At 43.4% G+C, this 17,584-nt stretch overlaps 1 protein-coding gene across 1 annotated transcript in view; it reads left to right on the top strand.

Annotated features, from left to right (window-relative positions):
- Positions 1-17,584, top strand: part of nox4 (NADPH oxidase 4) — a gene marked incomplete at both ends in the record, with an annotated part of 82,839 nt that overhangs the window by 45,321 nt on the left and 19,934 nt on the right. The window contains one exon of the mRNA XM_080732349.1: positions 14,439-14,520. Coding sequence (XP_080588475.1) covers positions 14,439-14,520 — 82 coding nt within the window. The remainder of the gene's footprint in view (positions 1-14,438; positions 14,521-17,584) is intronic.

The following is a 17,584-nucleotide window of genomic DNA, read 5'->3' as shown; positions in this document are numbered from 1 at the left end:
ACACACACACACACACACACACACACACACACACACACACACACACACACACACACACACACACACACGCGCGCGCACACACGCACACACACACATACACGCACACACACACACACACACACATACATGCACACGCACGTGCACACACCACTAAATGGATAATTGGTCTGCTAAAATGTTACGGTCTTCCGTCTACTTATTCATCGTTTCGTCCTGAAAACTAGGCCCTGTGTCCCAGCACACACGCACGCACGCACGCACGCACGCACGCACGCACGCACGCACGCACGCACGCACGCACGCACGCACGCACGCACGCACGCACACACACACACACACACACACACGCACACACACACACAGTTCAGCTGACTGAATGAATGAAGTATTTTTACGACCACCCCCCCCCCCCCCCCCCCCCCCCATCCCCTTATCCTCGGGGGAAGGACCCATTCCAAAGGGCTGCATTAGTGTGTATGTGCGCGCATGTGTGTCTGTGTGTGTGTGTGTGTGTGTGTGTGTGTGTGTGTGTGTGTGTGTGTGTGTGTGTGTGTGTGTGTGCGTGCGTGCGTGCGTGCGTGCGTGCGTGCGTGCGTGTGTGTGTGTAACTATACTTTTGAGGACCAAAATGCCCCCCAAAAGTGTAGTAGAATATTAGAAAGAGACGTTGATAGGACCACACGCAAAATGGTTGTTTTCCAGTTACAAAATGTGCTATAGCTTTAGGTTTACTATGAGGAAAAGATTCAGATTGGGAGGATGGTTAGGATTTGGCATTTAGAGGTTAGGGCATAGGGCAGGGGTCTTCAACTTTTTCAGGCCAAGGACCTCTTAGTTCAGAGAGAGATGAAGCAGGGACCCCAACAAGCTTTTAATATAATAGTTCCATTGTTTGACTGATCAATCATCAGTGTATTTTGGATTCATGTCAATTTGTGTTTTCAGATATTTAACCACTTGAACCGTCAATACTTAATAAACTTGACCTTTAACTCTGTACTTACTCTGCTTTTTTCTCTATACCAAACCTCTTTGCCAAAAAAAGCCGATCTACAAGCTTATAGATCTGCTATTGTTGGCTACAATTCTCAGAATATGGACACTAGGGTTCAAGTTATTAATATAAAAAGGATTGGAAGATTTGGAGGACCCCCTGTAGTAACTCTGAGGACCCCCTGGGGGTGCCGGACCCCCTGTTGAAGACCCCTGGTATAGGGGGATAGGGGCCCTATTTTCAAACTTTGTCCTGTGGCGATGTTGCACAAAGAAAAAATGCTGATCTACAACGTGATGCGTTGTGTGTGTGTGTGTATGTGTGTCTGTGCGTCTGCGTTAGTCTCTGAGTGTGTGTGTGTGTGTGTGTGTGTGTGTGTGTGACTGTGTGTGTGACTGTGTGTGTGACTGTGTGTGTTTTCCTGTACATGTATCATCTACTGTACATCTGGTCACGTGTGTGTGTGTGGGGGGGTTTGGTAGCCTCAGGGGGTCTACCATGATGACTATCCCACCACAGTGCTGACGGGTGTTTGTGTGTGTGTGTGTGTGTGTGTGTGTGTGTGTGTGTGTGTGTGTGTGTTGGTAAATGTGGTTTAACGGGACAATTGGCCTGAATACACACCACACTAACAGGACATTTTGGATTAGCAGGACAGGACTGGTGTCCTGCTAATTCATGGACAATTCTGAAATAGCAGAAGTGTTTCTATTGGTCTAGAGAGCCCAAATCCACCTTTTTTTTTTGATGTCCTGTTAATACACATACACCCGACTTTTTTGTGTCTGAACAGCGCCCCCATAGGTTGTGTAATGCTACTGCATGTTCATACTCAAGCTCATGAATATTCACACACAGTGTATGTTTTGAAGCACCTGATTGGCTGGGTGTCAGAGTCCTGTTAATGCACATACATGTTTTTATGAACATTTCAATGACATAGCATTTTGGGTGAATAACGTTAGTCATAAACACTCTTCAGGGGTCTGCCATTATAATAGCAACACCACAGGCCCCATGTGGCCCCCAGGGGCCCCTGGCTGCCATAAGCACACCGTTGCTCCGATCCACACTAAACTTGGCACACACACCGTTCAGGGGTCTGCCATTATAATAGCAACACCAAGGGCCCCATGTGGCCCCCAGGGGCCCCTGGCTGCCACAGGCACACCGTTGCTCTGATCCACACTAAACTTGATTGTACAAACACCGTTCTGGGGGTCTGCCATTATAATAGCAACACCACAGGCCCCACGTGGCCCCTGGCTGCCACAGGCATACCGTTGCTCCGATCCACACTAAACTTGGCACAAACACCGTTCAGGGGTCTACCATTATAATAGCAACACAAGGGGCCCAATGTGGCCCCCGGGTGCCCCTGGCTGACACAGGCACACCGTTGCTCCGATCCGCACTAAACTTGATTGCACAAACACCGTTCAGGGGTCGGCCATTATAATAGCAACACAAGGGGCCCAATGTGGCCCCCAGGGGCCCCTGGCTGCCACAGGCATACCATTGCTCCGATCCACACTAAACTTGATTGAACAAACACCGTTCAGGGGTCGGCCATTATAATAGCAACACAAGGGGCCCAATGTGGCTCCCAGGGGCCCCTGGCTGCCACAGGCACACCGTTGCTCCAATCCACACTAAACTTGGCATAAACACTGTTCAGGGGTCTACCATGTTGGTGGTTTGCCACACCATGGGCCTGCAACATGATTTGCATAACATACAGACAATGTTTCTTAATTATACAAATTTAACCAGATATTGCAATTGTTGTATTGTTATTTTGTGTAATAATTAATCAAAACGTCCCAAAAAATCACGTTTATATTAATGTCCATTTTCCAAGTTTGCCAACATTTTAGCTCACTCCAAGGAGGCTATGCATATTTTACAAACCACTCATCCAATTGACTGTACATTTTGTGGTTCTTACATGTTTCTATTTTTTATTAATGAATTGCATTTGTTTTCTTAATGAAAATCTTGGCCGGATTTAAAAGGCATTTTTAGAATCGGCCCCAGGCCTAAATGGATTAATGCAGTGGTTCTCAACCTTTTCAGGACACAACCCCCTAAATTAATAATAATAGCAGATCTACATGCTCACGAGGATGTAGATTGGCTATTTTCACAATTTCTGCATAATATTTGTCAATTTGGCCAATGTTTAATTTAAACTGTCACTCTAGAGGTATTAGAAAGTACTTAAACTGTCACTTTAAAAATGTGTAGCTATACAAGTGATGACCATGGTAATCAAATGGCTATTCGCATAACAGGTTTACCAGGCAGGCAGTGAGTGGTGGGCTTGCACATACCCCCCTATTCATATGGATAGGCTACTTTAACACCTACTGTAGGTTTCCAGCGGTGACTGTATGTGCATTGTGCGTGTCTCAGGCTACCTGGCTCCATTACTGTGATAGATGAGATTTGTTCAAAGCAAACTTTTAGTTAGCACGCACACATCTAAAGGCGCTCGTGCAAGTGACGTCAATAAATGACCGTCCGCCCTGAAAAGAAAACCCCAAAGCACCACTGGTAGCAGCTCTGCACAGTCATGTATGCTGATCAGCGTAGCTCCTATATACAGTATCACATGACCACATCATGACCATGACATCATGTACAGTACATATGAGTTTAAGTTAACTCCGACATACAGGAGTAGGCAGGCACCCAGGCACCATTTTTACCCTTGGGTAAAAATGCTAATTAAGTTCAAGCCTACAGATCATTTTGGTCACTTTATCATCTAATCAGGCTTTTATGAACACCCTGAACAGTTTTTAATATTTATATATTTGATGTAAATGTTATCTTTCCCCCCAGGCTCAGGGCCTCTCCACATACACACCCATTGTAACTTCAAACTTCATTAAAAACACACACTATTTTTTTCTGGTGACTCATACTACCCTCCTAATACGTGAGCAGGCCGTGTTTTCTCAATAACCCTTTTCATTTATTTTTAATAATTCTTTGGGAAAATTTGAAAAATTAAAATTATTACAAATAAATGAAAAATTGTATCGAAAAAAAACATGGCCTGCTCATGTATTAGGAGGGTAGTATGAGTCACCAGAAAAAAATATAATGGAGTTTGAAGTTACAATGGGTGTGTGTGGGGAGAGGCCCTGAGCCTGGGGAGGCAGACCCATGCAAGGCAGAGTTTTTTTAAATGGAATATCCCTTTAAATCCCGATACTGATTCTAGAATTATTATTCCTCTACACAGTATTACACAGTATAGGCAAAATTCTTGTGTTACGAATTGTGTGTACATCTTGTAGATCAGTGACTTCACTAGCCTTCAGATACAGTATATGACACCAAAGTAGCTTACTACAATTCTAAGGTCAAATTATTCTAAATAAGCTTGTGACCTTGACCTTTTATCACTGAACTGTACTGTCTGTACTGTACTGTCTGTACTTTTACTGTACTGTAAAAACAGTGCAGTAAAAGTTTGTTTATCGGTGATGACACTGATTGACAAATTGTAGCATTCCCTGTGGGATCATAAAGCACCAAATAGAGTGTCTCGTTTGGCTTGAATAAAGCATAGCCTTATTAGCCTACTACCAAGGTTGTCCCGAATATGCCATTTCCTCATATGTGACACAATGTTACTATAGTCCGGCCAGTTTTTGCAGTATTTTGATGGAATCGCGCACTTTTTTGCCTGAAATGCTCGGACTACAATCAGTCTAACCTGCTTGATTCCTCCAGACTCAAATCTAATCCTCATCTCCTTGCTTGAGGGAGCAGGGATTTAAAGTTCCTTGAAGTACACAAGTTCCTTGAAGTACACAATAAAGAGGAGCTCAAGTGGGACACAACGCACGTGAGGATAAAGAATTTGCAACTATATTGCTTTTATCGCCTGAAGAGGTTCGGAGTCTAGGCTACTGCATCCTCAGGCTGGACTACAATAGCTCCATTGAGAGTGTTCTGTCACACCTGGATTCGCCCACGAGAATTATTAAAGTTATATCACTGGATTGATCCAGACAGACAAACAGTCTTTTAATTATATAAAAGAAAATAATGTGTGAATTAAATCAAACAAGCCACCTGTCCTGTTCTCTGATTGGCTGTAGCACGTCTCTACTCTCAGTGCTGTCACAACCCATGTTAGGCTTTTAGGTTATAGGACGGCAAAAGGATCATCTGGGCTAGCATGTTGCATTGTGAACCGGGCTTAAGAAATCTGTTATACAATCCGGGATGAGGTGCGTGTGTGCGCGTGTGCGTGGGTCCGGCAGTGGTAGGTCACGTCAGACAGTGGGTAGGTAGGAGTCTATGGCATCTCAGTGATGTCATGATGACTCAGACATGCAACAAATCGGTCATATATCTGCACAAAAAGGGGTAAATTGCCCCCATTGATTACGGAAGGGTACTTTAGAAATCTGAAGATACCCTTACACTTAAACCTTATGCTGTATGTTTACTGTTCAGAGAGAAAGCAATGGTGCACAGTCATTTAGATAATCATCTGGGGACCCCCTCCCCAAAATAATTCCCTGACCCAGAGGTTGAGAACCGCTGCTTTAACTAACCAGAACAAAAAAATAAGCCATGTGCATAGATTACACAGATTATGAGTTCCATTTGGTTCCATTTGTATATAGTCACTAGTAAGACTACCCTAAGCATAAAGTAACACGTAGGATTTACTTTCACACATATTCACAGTATTTAAAGCCTTGCCTTGTACAGACTGCATACAAACAAACCAACTGACTGTGGGGGGAGGGGCAGCTTCTCACTCACACAGTTTTGAGTGAGTGCAGTGAGGGAGATGGGGGATGGGGGATGGGCAGGCAGCACAGGTGAATTTGATCAGTGGCTGATTGCATTGCAAGCTAGTAATCAGCAAGTGGGCTACAGTGGAAAGAATGAGTGAAAGGGTTTCCCTGCACAAGGTGAAATCTTTGAAAAGAGTGGAGGAGAGCTTAACTCAAATTGGTTAACAATCGGCAGACAAACAGGCAGGCAGGCAGGCAGACAGACAGGCAGGCAGACAGACAGACAGACAGACAGACAGACAGACAGACAGACAGACAGACAGACAGACAGACAGACAGACAGACAGACAGACAGATAATGTTAATTTAACCTTGCATCATGAGACTTAGTGTTCATTTGGTTCCATTTGTACTGTCAGAGCAGTGTAGATGTTGTTGACTAAAACTATGACGAAAAGTATTTGTCGATTGCATTTCTTTCACTGACAAAAACTAAATAAAAACTAAGCTGTGATGACTAAAACTAAGACTAATTATATTGACAATTTCGTCAACAAAATCAAAACTAGACTAAAACGTTAGGGAGGGACTAGTGGAGTAGAGAGTCATTTTATGTTTGGTTGTTCTCAAGTGTTGCGTGCTGAAAATAGCAGATCTACAAGCTCACAACGTGTCGCGCAACGCGTTGTGAGCTTGTAGATCTGCTATTTTCAGCACACAACCAAGTGTAAAATCACTCATTACGATGCCATCAAGGCCTGCCAAAATACATTTTAGTTGACTAAATGAACTGTAGATTTAGTCGCCTAAAAATGTATGATATTTAGTCGACTAAAATTAGACTAAAACTAAAACTCTTCAGGTCACTAAATTATGACTAAAATTAAATGACATTTTATTCAAAACTAAATCAAAATCTGTTGTCAAAAACAACAGTGTCAGAGTCCCTGGGCCTGAACAGTGGTTCTCAAAATGGATTCCAACCTGGAATTCACTTTGAGAACCACTGTGTGAACAGAATATGAACATTTTTACATAACAGCATGGTAGCAATATCAGAATAATGATAGTTGACAAAGTAACCATCTTGGTGGTGCCGGTGGTGATAACATTAATATCCAAAGAAAACATTTGCCTTGTCATGGCATGTTCGGGGACATCATGAGCATTTAGCAATACAAAAGATTTGCATTCATTCAACCTTTATTTAATTTCTCGAAAAGATCAATTGAGGGAGATCCTCATTTACTACTTTATTGAAAATAGATGTTTTGATTTATGTAAATGTGGGGGTTTCTGGACTAACGCTGGTATTAAACATAATTCTGGAAAAAGTAGCCTATTTATACATTTGCAGGCAACTGAATAATGGGGATGCAGTAACGCACTGTAGCTTATGAGATACTGCAAATCAATTATCAAATTATAATTGCCATAATTATTCCTTGCAGCTACAAAAATGATGTCATACAACATGTAACTCAACATTAAAGCTATACTGTGTAAGATGCTCAACTAGTGGTCAGTAGCCCTATAGCAAACCGCGGTCGCGTTCGCGTCTTTCGCCCGTTTCTCGTACCTTCACACCCCCGCGTCTGCCTCCACAACGCCGAGAGCTATCTTTAGAGGGGTCCCTGGTTCCTGTGCGTTCAGGCATTCCGGAGAAACGGACTACTTCACCCTGCCTGGTAGGCGAGATTACCTTTTGAGTAAAGAGACACACGGGCGACTACAAATATGGCGACCCCACTTCAAGATGCGCTGTGATTGGCCGGTAGTGTACCATGTGTGCATGATCGGCGTTGTGATTGGGCAACGTATACACAACGTATACAGATGATGCAGATTACGTCATTTTGGCGCGAAATCCGGTCCACGGCCAGGATCATAGAAAACATATAAAGAGAAGGCTTCAGAAGCTGAAAATAACGGAGTGGGTGTTCTAAAACTTTAGCGATTTAACAGTTAGGACAATTTTAAGATTTGTTTTATAAAAAAAGTTACATGGTACAACTTTAAAGTAGGGCTGGGTGATAAATCTCAGACCTGACTTTCTTTTTTTTTAAGATTAGTTTTTTGGGCTTTTTATGCCTTTATTTGTTAGGATAGTAGACAGACAGGAAATGGAGAGAGAGATGGGGAATGACATGTGGCAAAGGTCGTCCGGATCGGGAATCGAACCGGCGACCTGCATACCTAGACTTGTGGATCTGCTATATTTTAAAGATTCACTTAATTTTCTTCCTGTGCATTTACCCGCTGGAAAAAACAATGTCATTGCTTAATTGCAGTGCACTTAAAACTGACCCAAAAACAACAAATGTATCGATAATTTATACCTACAATCGACAGGCTGCAGTCTAAGGCAGATTTTGGTTTCGGAAAATGATTTGAAAAATGCTCCCTTCAAATGTTCTGGGTAGCTATAATCACTGTAGCAGGTCCCCCAGCAGCAACGTTTCACCATGGCCGTAATAATGTAATATAAATGTTTTTGATATTAATTTGCCTATATACCAGTAAGACTCCCTAATCGGGTCACATTTATGATCGGCTACTTTTGACTATTTTCCCATATTTTTTTCCCAGGGGGTCCGTGGGGAGCCCTGGCGGTGGCTGGGCCCCTGGGTACCCCCTGGGTGCTGGCCCCGTCTCTCCCGGTCGATGGGGGGCCAAGGTACGGGCTTTTTAGCGGGTTATGGGAGCCAACTTTGGGTGGAAGTGTTTTGCTACGCTGTCGTCCAATCCTCACAGTTAGGGAGAGGGCTTTGCGACAGATCAATCATGCAGTAATCATGCAGATCTACAAGCTCGCAGCACGAAGCATTGTGAGCTTGTAGATCGTCTATTTTTTGGCAAAGAGATTTGGTAGAGAGTGAAAAACTACTGTATCAAGTACATATATTATGTACCTTTTACCAATTATAGAGGGTTTAAATAGTACTGGATATGCAGCTCGGCAAATAAAAGGTGAATTGATCCCAGTGTATGACAGAGGATGATATCACGATAAATTAAATCTCCACAATATGATTATTGTGAGTGTTTTTTATCACGATAAACGATAATATCGTATATTGTCCCATCCCTACGGTCTGAGGTGCTTTGGCGGTCTTCCCCGAATTTTGTCTGATTACAGCGGGGCAGGGCTACATTCCTGTGTCCTACAAAAAATAAATGTTGAACCTTGTTCATGATTGGTGTGTTTTTCAGCTATAGTTTTTGGTCTTATAACCCTTCCAGTAAATCTCTTATGAAAATCTCTAAAGAAGTCAAGAATAACAGACGAGCTGTAAAGTTAACTTCACAAAGCTTAAGTCTATTGACCCCTCAGTCATGACATTTTCAATGTCCCCCTTCGACCAAGATGGATGAAAATGCTAGTTTGTTCACTGCAGAACTTTATTAACAGTAGCTCAACATTGAAGATGTTGAAATCACATCTCTCAGCCTGTTCTCAGGCCTGCTAAGTCACACACAGTAGTCATATTGCATTGAATTGTAGTTTACCATCTCAGTGGCACCAACAACACTTAGTTAGTGAGCTTTGTATCGATGTCATTGCAGTCCTGCATGTTTACTGGCTTATATTCCACTTGTATGGTTGATCCTGAGGGCAAGTCAGGTGTTGAAACAGTAACACACCACTGTAGGCAAGAGACATTGACCGAAGTGCTGTACATGGTGCATAAATGACAAACAGGCCTACCAGTAAGACTCCCTAATCGGGAGATAAGCGACCGTCAGGTCACATGTATACACAAAGACGGATGTAACTGGCATTGGTTCCTAGTTGTGTGGATAATGTATAGTTTTGGTTGGCTCAGAGAATGTGGGGTGTACCGATTTTCGTGATTTTAGGGCAAAATTTGTAGGAGCAGTGTCCAAAAATGTGTTTGAAAAAATCGGCCTGATGGGGGCGCTATATGGGACAGATCCATGTTGATGACATGAGTGTAGACATACTGTGTAGCGATTTGCGCAGGAAAATTAAGGAACATTAAAAGCCAGCGAAAAAACAAATGTGTCTTAGGAAGAGATTTAAAAACATCAATAGAATGCCTTGTTTGTGTTTAGCTATGTCACATTTAATCACATTTGACCCTTAAATACCCTGCAGTGACATATTTTCATGTGTTTAATTGCAGCTGTCCTGTTAATGTAGTTAGTCCTGTTAATTCACATGGGCGGAGCTTAGAACCTAATTATCTAATGTCCTCCTAATGTAGGATTTTGTCAGATTGTTAAAACTTGAGTTGTGTTGAGTTTATTCAACTTTTGAAGTGAAATATGTGTTCTATGGCTCAAAATAGATTTTTTGACATGCTCCACATATTAGTAAAGCAAGTGGAAAGTGGTGTCCTGCTAATGTTGTAAACCGCAGGTTTGAGCTAAAGGGTCCTGCTAAACCACATCTACCAGTATAGGTGTGTGTGTGTGTGTGTGTGTGTGTGTGTGTGTGTGTGTGTGTGTGTGCGTGCGTGGGTGTGTATGTGTGTGCGTGGGAAAGCCCACTTCCCTTCAGTGTTAGTTACTTCTTTGTTCTAAGGGAAGATGTAGACGGCGGGGATTAATACTGTTAAAACACACAGCACTCATTCTGTTCTAGCCTGATTTCAGACTCTACGCTGGGGCTTGAGTCTGAACTTGTGGCCATTCTATTTGATTGAAAAGGGGAGGTGATTTAAAATTTGAAATTCCCAATCACAAGAGATCTGGTGGGAGGGGTTGTGTTTGACTTTTGCACACAAAACATTCCCTCCTCCCCCTCCCCTCAATGACATGCACCAAACAGGTCATTGTCTTTGATGTTTCATTGATTAGAGAGAATCACTAACGAGCTATTCGACACTTGTATGGCTCAATCAATGACTGCAGTTCGGAGCCCTTTTGAAGTTCAAAGGGAGCAATTAAGAACTCTGGTGAGCCACGCAGCCACCCCTCCCTCCACTGTTTCTGTTGATTTTCAAAAGTTAGACGCGCCCCTCCTCCGCATTGCATTGATTTCATTGGTCGGTTTCGGTCGGTTTGAGAAGCTTTCGGTAGCAAGAGACACGTCATATGACACATCCAGACCAAGAGATGCAGTTCACTCAGAGAGTGGGTGGGTCTATTGGCTGGAGCCAGGCTAATTCTGTTCCACTTTATTACTCTGAACCTCTTGCCTGCTGTTCTTCCGAAAGCCGAGAAAGGAAGCTGTCATCTGTGCAAGGTCGTTGTGTGCTTGTAGATCGGCTATTTTCACTATTTTAGTTAATTTTTAAAATGATACGGTTTTGGACATACAAGGTTTCCACCCAACGACGACGATATCTTGTATGCCAAGACTAATTTGAGTAACATTCGGACAAATGTATACGCAACTGCAAAGATGAAACAGTAGCTGGGAGGAGCCGTCACATGCGCTCTATCCTCGGATCATTTTCAGAGCTCCGTTGCTCCAGTATGACGGAAGCGTTCGAGAATTCCGGGAGGCAATAGCCTGCCTTGCAAGACTATGGTAGGCCCTGAAGCATTGGCGCTGGGAAAACGGCCTCTTCCTAAACATCAGAAAGACCAAGGAGATGTAAAAATACAAAATAATAATAACTAGTAAGACGCCTCAGGGGCAGGGCGACATGCAACCTCGCCCTAAAGGGCCATCCAGCCAGTGATGTATATCGGACCAGTTACCCATATATGGAGACCCATGGTACCCATATATGGAGATTGATGTACCACAGTGTCAGGCGTGACCTTCAGCGATATGCGGATACGTGGACAAGATGTGCCGGTTCTCAGTATATGCAAGGATACAAAATCCTTACATCAAAAATAACAGAAGTACAAGCTTGATTTAAGGCTTGATTTATACTTGGTCGCGGATGGGAGCCATATCTCAAATGTCCGGCTTCATCAGGAATGGTGTGCTTCCATTTTGCTAAGAGATACAGTAGCTTGAATAGTTTAATTGCGACCGAAGGTCGCAGTTTACCATGAGAAATGTCACAGCTTGTCGGTGTCCGTGTAGACATGTGTGTACACATTTTTACATGTCTATGGGTTGGTTCCTTTGACACATCAATGTGACATCACAGGTGATATCACAGGTGACATCACCTATGTAAAAGTCCATATATGGTATTCCCCAGAATCCATTTTCTGCCCATAATATATGAAGATCCCTCATCAATATTAAGCTAACAGGACTTCATATGGAGCCCATATCTGTGCAGCTGTTTCAGACAGGGATCTCCATGTATGGGCATAAAAGGGATGTACATGGATTATGGGTAACTGGTCCGATATGCATCACTGGCCAGATGGCCAAGAATTGGCACGACCTCGCCCTTGCATGTCACCCTAAGGCGTCTTACTAGTTTATACAAATGTATCACTTAATTACATTTTCCTTTTGACTTAAATGGCAAAAAATACCTAATGTTTGGCACACACTCAAGCCATCTATACTATAATTTTGCGAATGTCTGAGTGAGTGAGTGAGTGAGTGTCTGTCTGTCTGTCACAGCGTTTCTCCTCGGTGGCTGGAGCAATTGATCTGAAATCGCATCACCATCAGCATATGAACACACCTGACATAACTGTGAAGCCCGTTTGTCACTTTCACAAATCGTATGCTGTATATTAGCATTTTTATGGTGTATCTATATCTATTTAGCCTACAGTACCTTTTGTGACCACACATGTTAAGGGAGGGGCGCTGTTGTTCAGGCCATGCACAATCACACACAAACCCACACACACACACACACACACACACACACACACACGGGGGGGGTGTGTGTGCAGGCAGGTCTGTAGCCATTAAACGAAACGGGTTTCTTACATTGATGCTCCTACATCATGCAAGCACCAGTTAAAGTTACTTTCCATCCCTCATATACTGTGTGCACAGTGCACATCCCATAACCCACACACTGCACATCATTTTGGAGCTCATATCTTTGAACGGGTAAGGGCTAGTTGTGTCAAATTGACCGGCTTCATCGGGAAAGGTTTTGCTTGTATAACCGGCACTGTTGATGCTTTTGTGTGACTGTAGCGTTAATAATAATAATAAAGATTAAAAAAAATCAAACCTCGGTTCGAAGTGGAGCGGTGAATCTGAGCAGCTATACCGTGTGTGTGTGTGTGTGTGTGTGTGTGTGTGTGTGTGTGTGTGTGTGTGCGTGTGCTGCAGAACAGCGCCCCTCCTTTAACTTGTGTGTTGTGTGTGGCCACTCAAGGTATTGCCAGGCTACAGACACGGCCAGCCAGCCAGCCACATACATACATACATACCCACGGACATACCTGTCTATTGGGAGCGCTTTCACCGCTCCAAAAAAAAGAGATAAGAGATTTCTGCCTGACAGCGATGCAGTGGCTTCAGTTCAGAAAAGGCTATGGCAACATGACTGGTGTCTTGACACCAGTCATGTTGCCATACCTTAGCAACAGGCATGATATATTTATTTTAAGAAGTACATATAATATATAATTATATATACCTAAAATATAATTACAATACCTTGTTAAAGTGACCATTTTGTTAAATTTTGCATTTGTTGTTATTTTACTGTAATTTACCAACATAATAACCCGCACCGATAGACAAAGAGTCATTCATGGATTCATATTTAGAACTAACTTTTATCTTCCCCCCTGGACCCAGGGTATGGCAGTTGCATACCCCTGCCATACCCAATTGACGCCCCTGCAGTGATGACATACATGTAATAGGTGTCAGAGAGTACAGTAAAGGGAAGTGTGTGTGTGTGTGTGTGTGTGTGTGTGTGTGTGTGTGTGTGTGTGTGTGTGTGTGTGTGTGTGTGTGTGTGTGTGTGTGTGTGTGTGTGTGTGTTGGCCTGGTGTTCTGGCATGACTTAATGTGGCCATGCAGTCAGTATGTTAGGGTGAAGACTGAAGCAGGCACGTGCAGTCGTGCACACATAGACCCTTTAGCCCTTTTATCCGTCTGTAAAAAGTGCCCTCTTCAGACCATGAATGCAGTTCTTACTATGGTGAAAGAAATGCAAATGCCCCTCTTTCCAAGGCAGCATTCAAGAGAAATGCCTTGTCCAAACTTACTCTCCTGAAGAAATCCATGCCGTTACGCCACATCTCCACTATTGACTTTATGCTTATATACATTATGCTTAGTTCAGTCAGTGTGGTATCATGCACAGAAAATAGCCGACATCCAAGCTCACAACTGCGACGCGTTGTTAGGCCCTTTAGAAATTTCAGCCCCTGCCTATTTTCGATATTTCCACCACCCAAGGGCCCTTTAGAAAATGTCAGCCTCTGCCTCTAATATTCTCTGTACGTCCCTGCACCAAACTACAAACCATGGATTGACATCTAGACCTACTGCACATACAGTATGAAACAGAGCTGCTAACTTTAAATGCATTTTCAGACAAAATAATGCTGCCATTTGTTCCAAAAGCTTTATACCCTGTATGTTGATATATATATATATATATATATATATATATATATATATATATATATATATATATAAAATGTCACAATGTGACATAGCTCTGTTTACACAATGCTGTACCCCCTCCAACTGTATATATGTTCCCCATGTTCAACAGTTTTTACTTTATCTGTGACACTCATGCCAATAAAGCTCCCGTGAATCGAATTGAATTAACACACCCTCTCCCCTCCCCTCCCCTCCCCAGAGCGTTTCACAGATTTGCTGCTCCCCGATTCACGGATAGCGTCTGAAATTCTTCCCATGGTGCAACAGAGAAGATACCCCAAGTAAGCGTGTACGCATGCAAATGTGAATGAGAGACAGACACACACAGACAGACAGACAGACAGACAGACAGACAGACAGACAGACAGACAGACAGACAGACAGACAGACAGACAGACACACACACAGACACACAGACAGACAGACAGACAGACAGACAGACAGACAGACAGACAGACAGACAGACAGACAGACAGACACACACAGACAGACAGACAGACAGACAGACAGACAGACAGACAGACAGACAGACAGACAGACAGACAGACAGACAGACAGACAACGAAAGTAATTCGCTGCTGAGTCAGTTTGAATGAAGGCTTTGATGTTGTTCTTTGTGCAGAGAACTCACAATTCAAAGTGTGTGTGTGTGTGTGTGTGTGTGTGTGTGTGTGTGTGTGTGTGTGTGTGTGTGTGTGTGTGTGTGTGTGTGTGTGCGTGCACATGTGTGCGTGCGCGCACGCGCGCGCGTGTGTGTGTGTGTGTGTGTGTGTGTGTGTGCCTGCGTGCACATGTGTGCGCGCGCGCATGTGTGTGTGTGTGTGTGTGTGCGTGCGTGCGTGCGTGCGCTCAGTGGCACCATTGACATGATTTCCCATGAAAGCTCAGACTCACAAGGGAGGGTCAGAGGTCGTGACCTCCTGACCTATGATGTTGCATTCTTCCTGGTCAGCAATAGGAGAGAGAGAGAGAGTGAGAGAGAGAGAGAGAGGGAGAGGGAGAGGGAGAGAGGGAGAGAGAGAGAGAGAGAGAGAGGGAGGGAGGGAGGGAGAGAGAGAGAGAGGGAGAGGGAGAGGGAGAGAGGGAGAGAGAGAGAGAGAGAGGGAGGGAGAGAGGGAGGGAGGGAGGGAGGGAGAGAGAGAGAGAGAGAGAGAGAGAGAGAGAGAGAGAGCAGGAGAGAGCGAGAGAGAGAGAGAGAGAGAGAGAGAGAGAGAGAGAGGTCAGAGAGTTTATTCTATGATAAAACTATGGGGCTGTTACGTCTGACATCATTTTGTAGGCAGAGGAGAACTTTTGACCCCCAAAAAAGCGAATCTTTTTACTATTTTTACTATTTACAAATGTTTCTTCTCTTTGTTGTTGAAAGGACAGTGGTAGAATTATACTTTAGTCGTTATTTTTGTCTCGGATCTGTTGAAATAGCGAGGGACAGATATTGACAATAAAATGCTTGGAGGTCTGACTACAAAATGATGTCACGGATTAAAATCCCCATAGCACACATTGTCACAGAGCCACTGACAGTTCTGTACGTTTTATCAAAAGTTATGCCAATTTTAAATTTCACGCCATGTGAAAATGGCAGTGGTGTAAAGTAACCAAGTACATTTACTCAAGTACTGTACTTAAGTAGACTTTTGAGTTATTTCTACTTTACTTGAGTACATCCAATTTACAATACTTTTACTTCTACTCCAAATATTGTACTTTTACTCCACAAAACATTTTTTTGAAAACTTTAGTTACTAGTTACTTTGCAGATATACAGTAAATGATAATATTATAAAACAAACATAAACCACTTTAGCCCTATTTTATACCTAGGCTGTTTGAAAATAGCCAATCTACAAGCTTGTAGATCTGCTATTTTCAAACATTTTATTCTTTTACTTTTGGTACTTTAAGTACTTTTTTTATGCCAATACTTTCATACATTTACAAGTAAAGAATGTACTTTTTCGAAATTTCACGGCAAGCTAGCTACCTAGTATGTTTTGTCGAAAGTACCGGGAGAATAACATTTTCCCTTATATGAAAACGCCAGAAATCAAAGTACTGGGAGTTTGGTTTAGTGTCATGACATTTACTGAAGATAAAAACCGAGTGTCGGGTAATAGTGTTTGAAGAAAAGTGTAAACCGCACTCACGTATGTATGCTTGACTACTGCTGCTACTTCTTTATTAAAAATGTGCGGTTTACACCTCAAATCGGTACATCGTATCTCTATAGAGCATCGCAGTTTAAGCCCCGCCCGTCTTCACTCTGGAGCCAGAAGAGTGTTCCCCATTCATTCAAAAGACGAGGGTACAAGTTGTACCCTGCCCTTTTTTCAGTTTTCTAATTAATCGTTCCTTGGAAAAAAATAATAATAATGTGATGCCCTATAGTCATGTGATCAAGACGGATCTGTCCGACATTTGATAGTCCACCGTAATTGGCTAACATTGACTTTTAGGTCAAGTTTGCAGGATTGGTCCGGTTTTGAACAAAATACCTCAAATCGTGAACGCAGCTTATGATTTCCGTGAAATTGTGAAACATGCACTAGGTCGAGGAACAAATGCCACCCTTTTCACATTGGCCTGTCATAGCGCCATCAGCAAAACACATTTTTTGGAACAAAATGCCTCAAATCATGAATGCAGCGTCCGATTGCAAATCCGTCTATTTAAACATGTTAAAATAGCCAAATATCGCTTCAGCTCGTCTCCCCATAGTCCCAGTACTGACTGAGTATTATCAAAGCTAACGTGATTGCGTCACTGTCGCAAAGCTGCCGTAAGTCATAGTGCCTGTTTCCATTGAGCTCAAATAACATAGGGGGCGTTGTTTCACCGTTTCTATTGCCTAGATAACAGAGCGTCTTGGAGTTTTCTTCATAGACGGGTTTCTGGTCCACGTTACACTGATAAGAACTAGATGCGTGCGCAGGGTAGAGCCCTGCAAGCCCGACGGGACCCGACCAGGGCCCGGCCCGGCCCGCCAAAAACGGGCCGGGCCGGGCTCATTTCTGAAACTCATCAACGGGCCTAGGGCCGGGCCGGGCTCAGAACCATGCTCGGAACATTTTGCACAGTGAATTTCACACATGACGTCTCCGTGTGCGGCTGTGCGCATAGCTAGAATGGAGAGTGTGAGTGAGTCAGTGCGGTGCTGCCTCGCATAGCCTATAGTCTTCTAGGCTATGGGTTCTATCCGTATCTATAGCAACACGGCTCTGATTGGTCGTGACATGAGTACATTAGCCAATGGCCGCGACGAGCTGAGGGCTTTACGGCTTTTCTTCTGTCACACACTCACACAAACTCTGTGTGTCTGCGACTCACACAGCGAGACTAGAATAT

This window comes from Nannobrachium achirus (genome assembly GCF_963921795.1).
Source record: "Nannobrachium achirus genome assembly, chromosome: 8".
Lineage (NCBI taxonomy): Eukaryota > Metazoa > Chordata > Actinopteri > Myctophiformes > Myctophidae > Nannobrachium > Nannobrachium achirus.
Note: the sequence above shows the minus strand (reverse complement) of the source record. Positions and strands in the feature narration are given on the sequence as shown.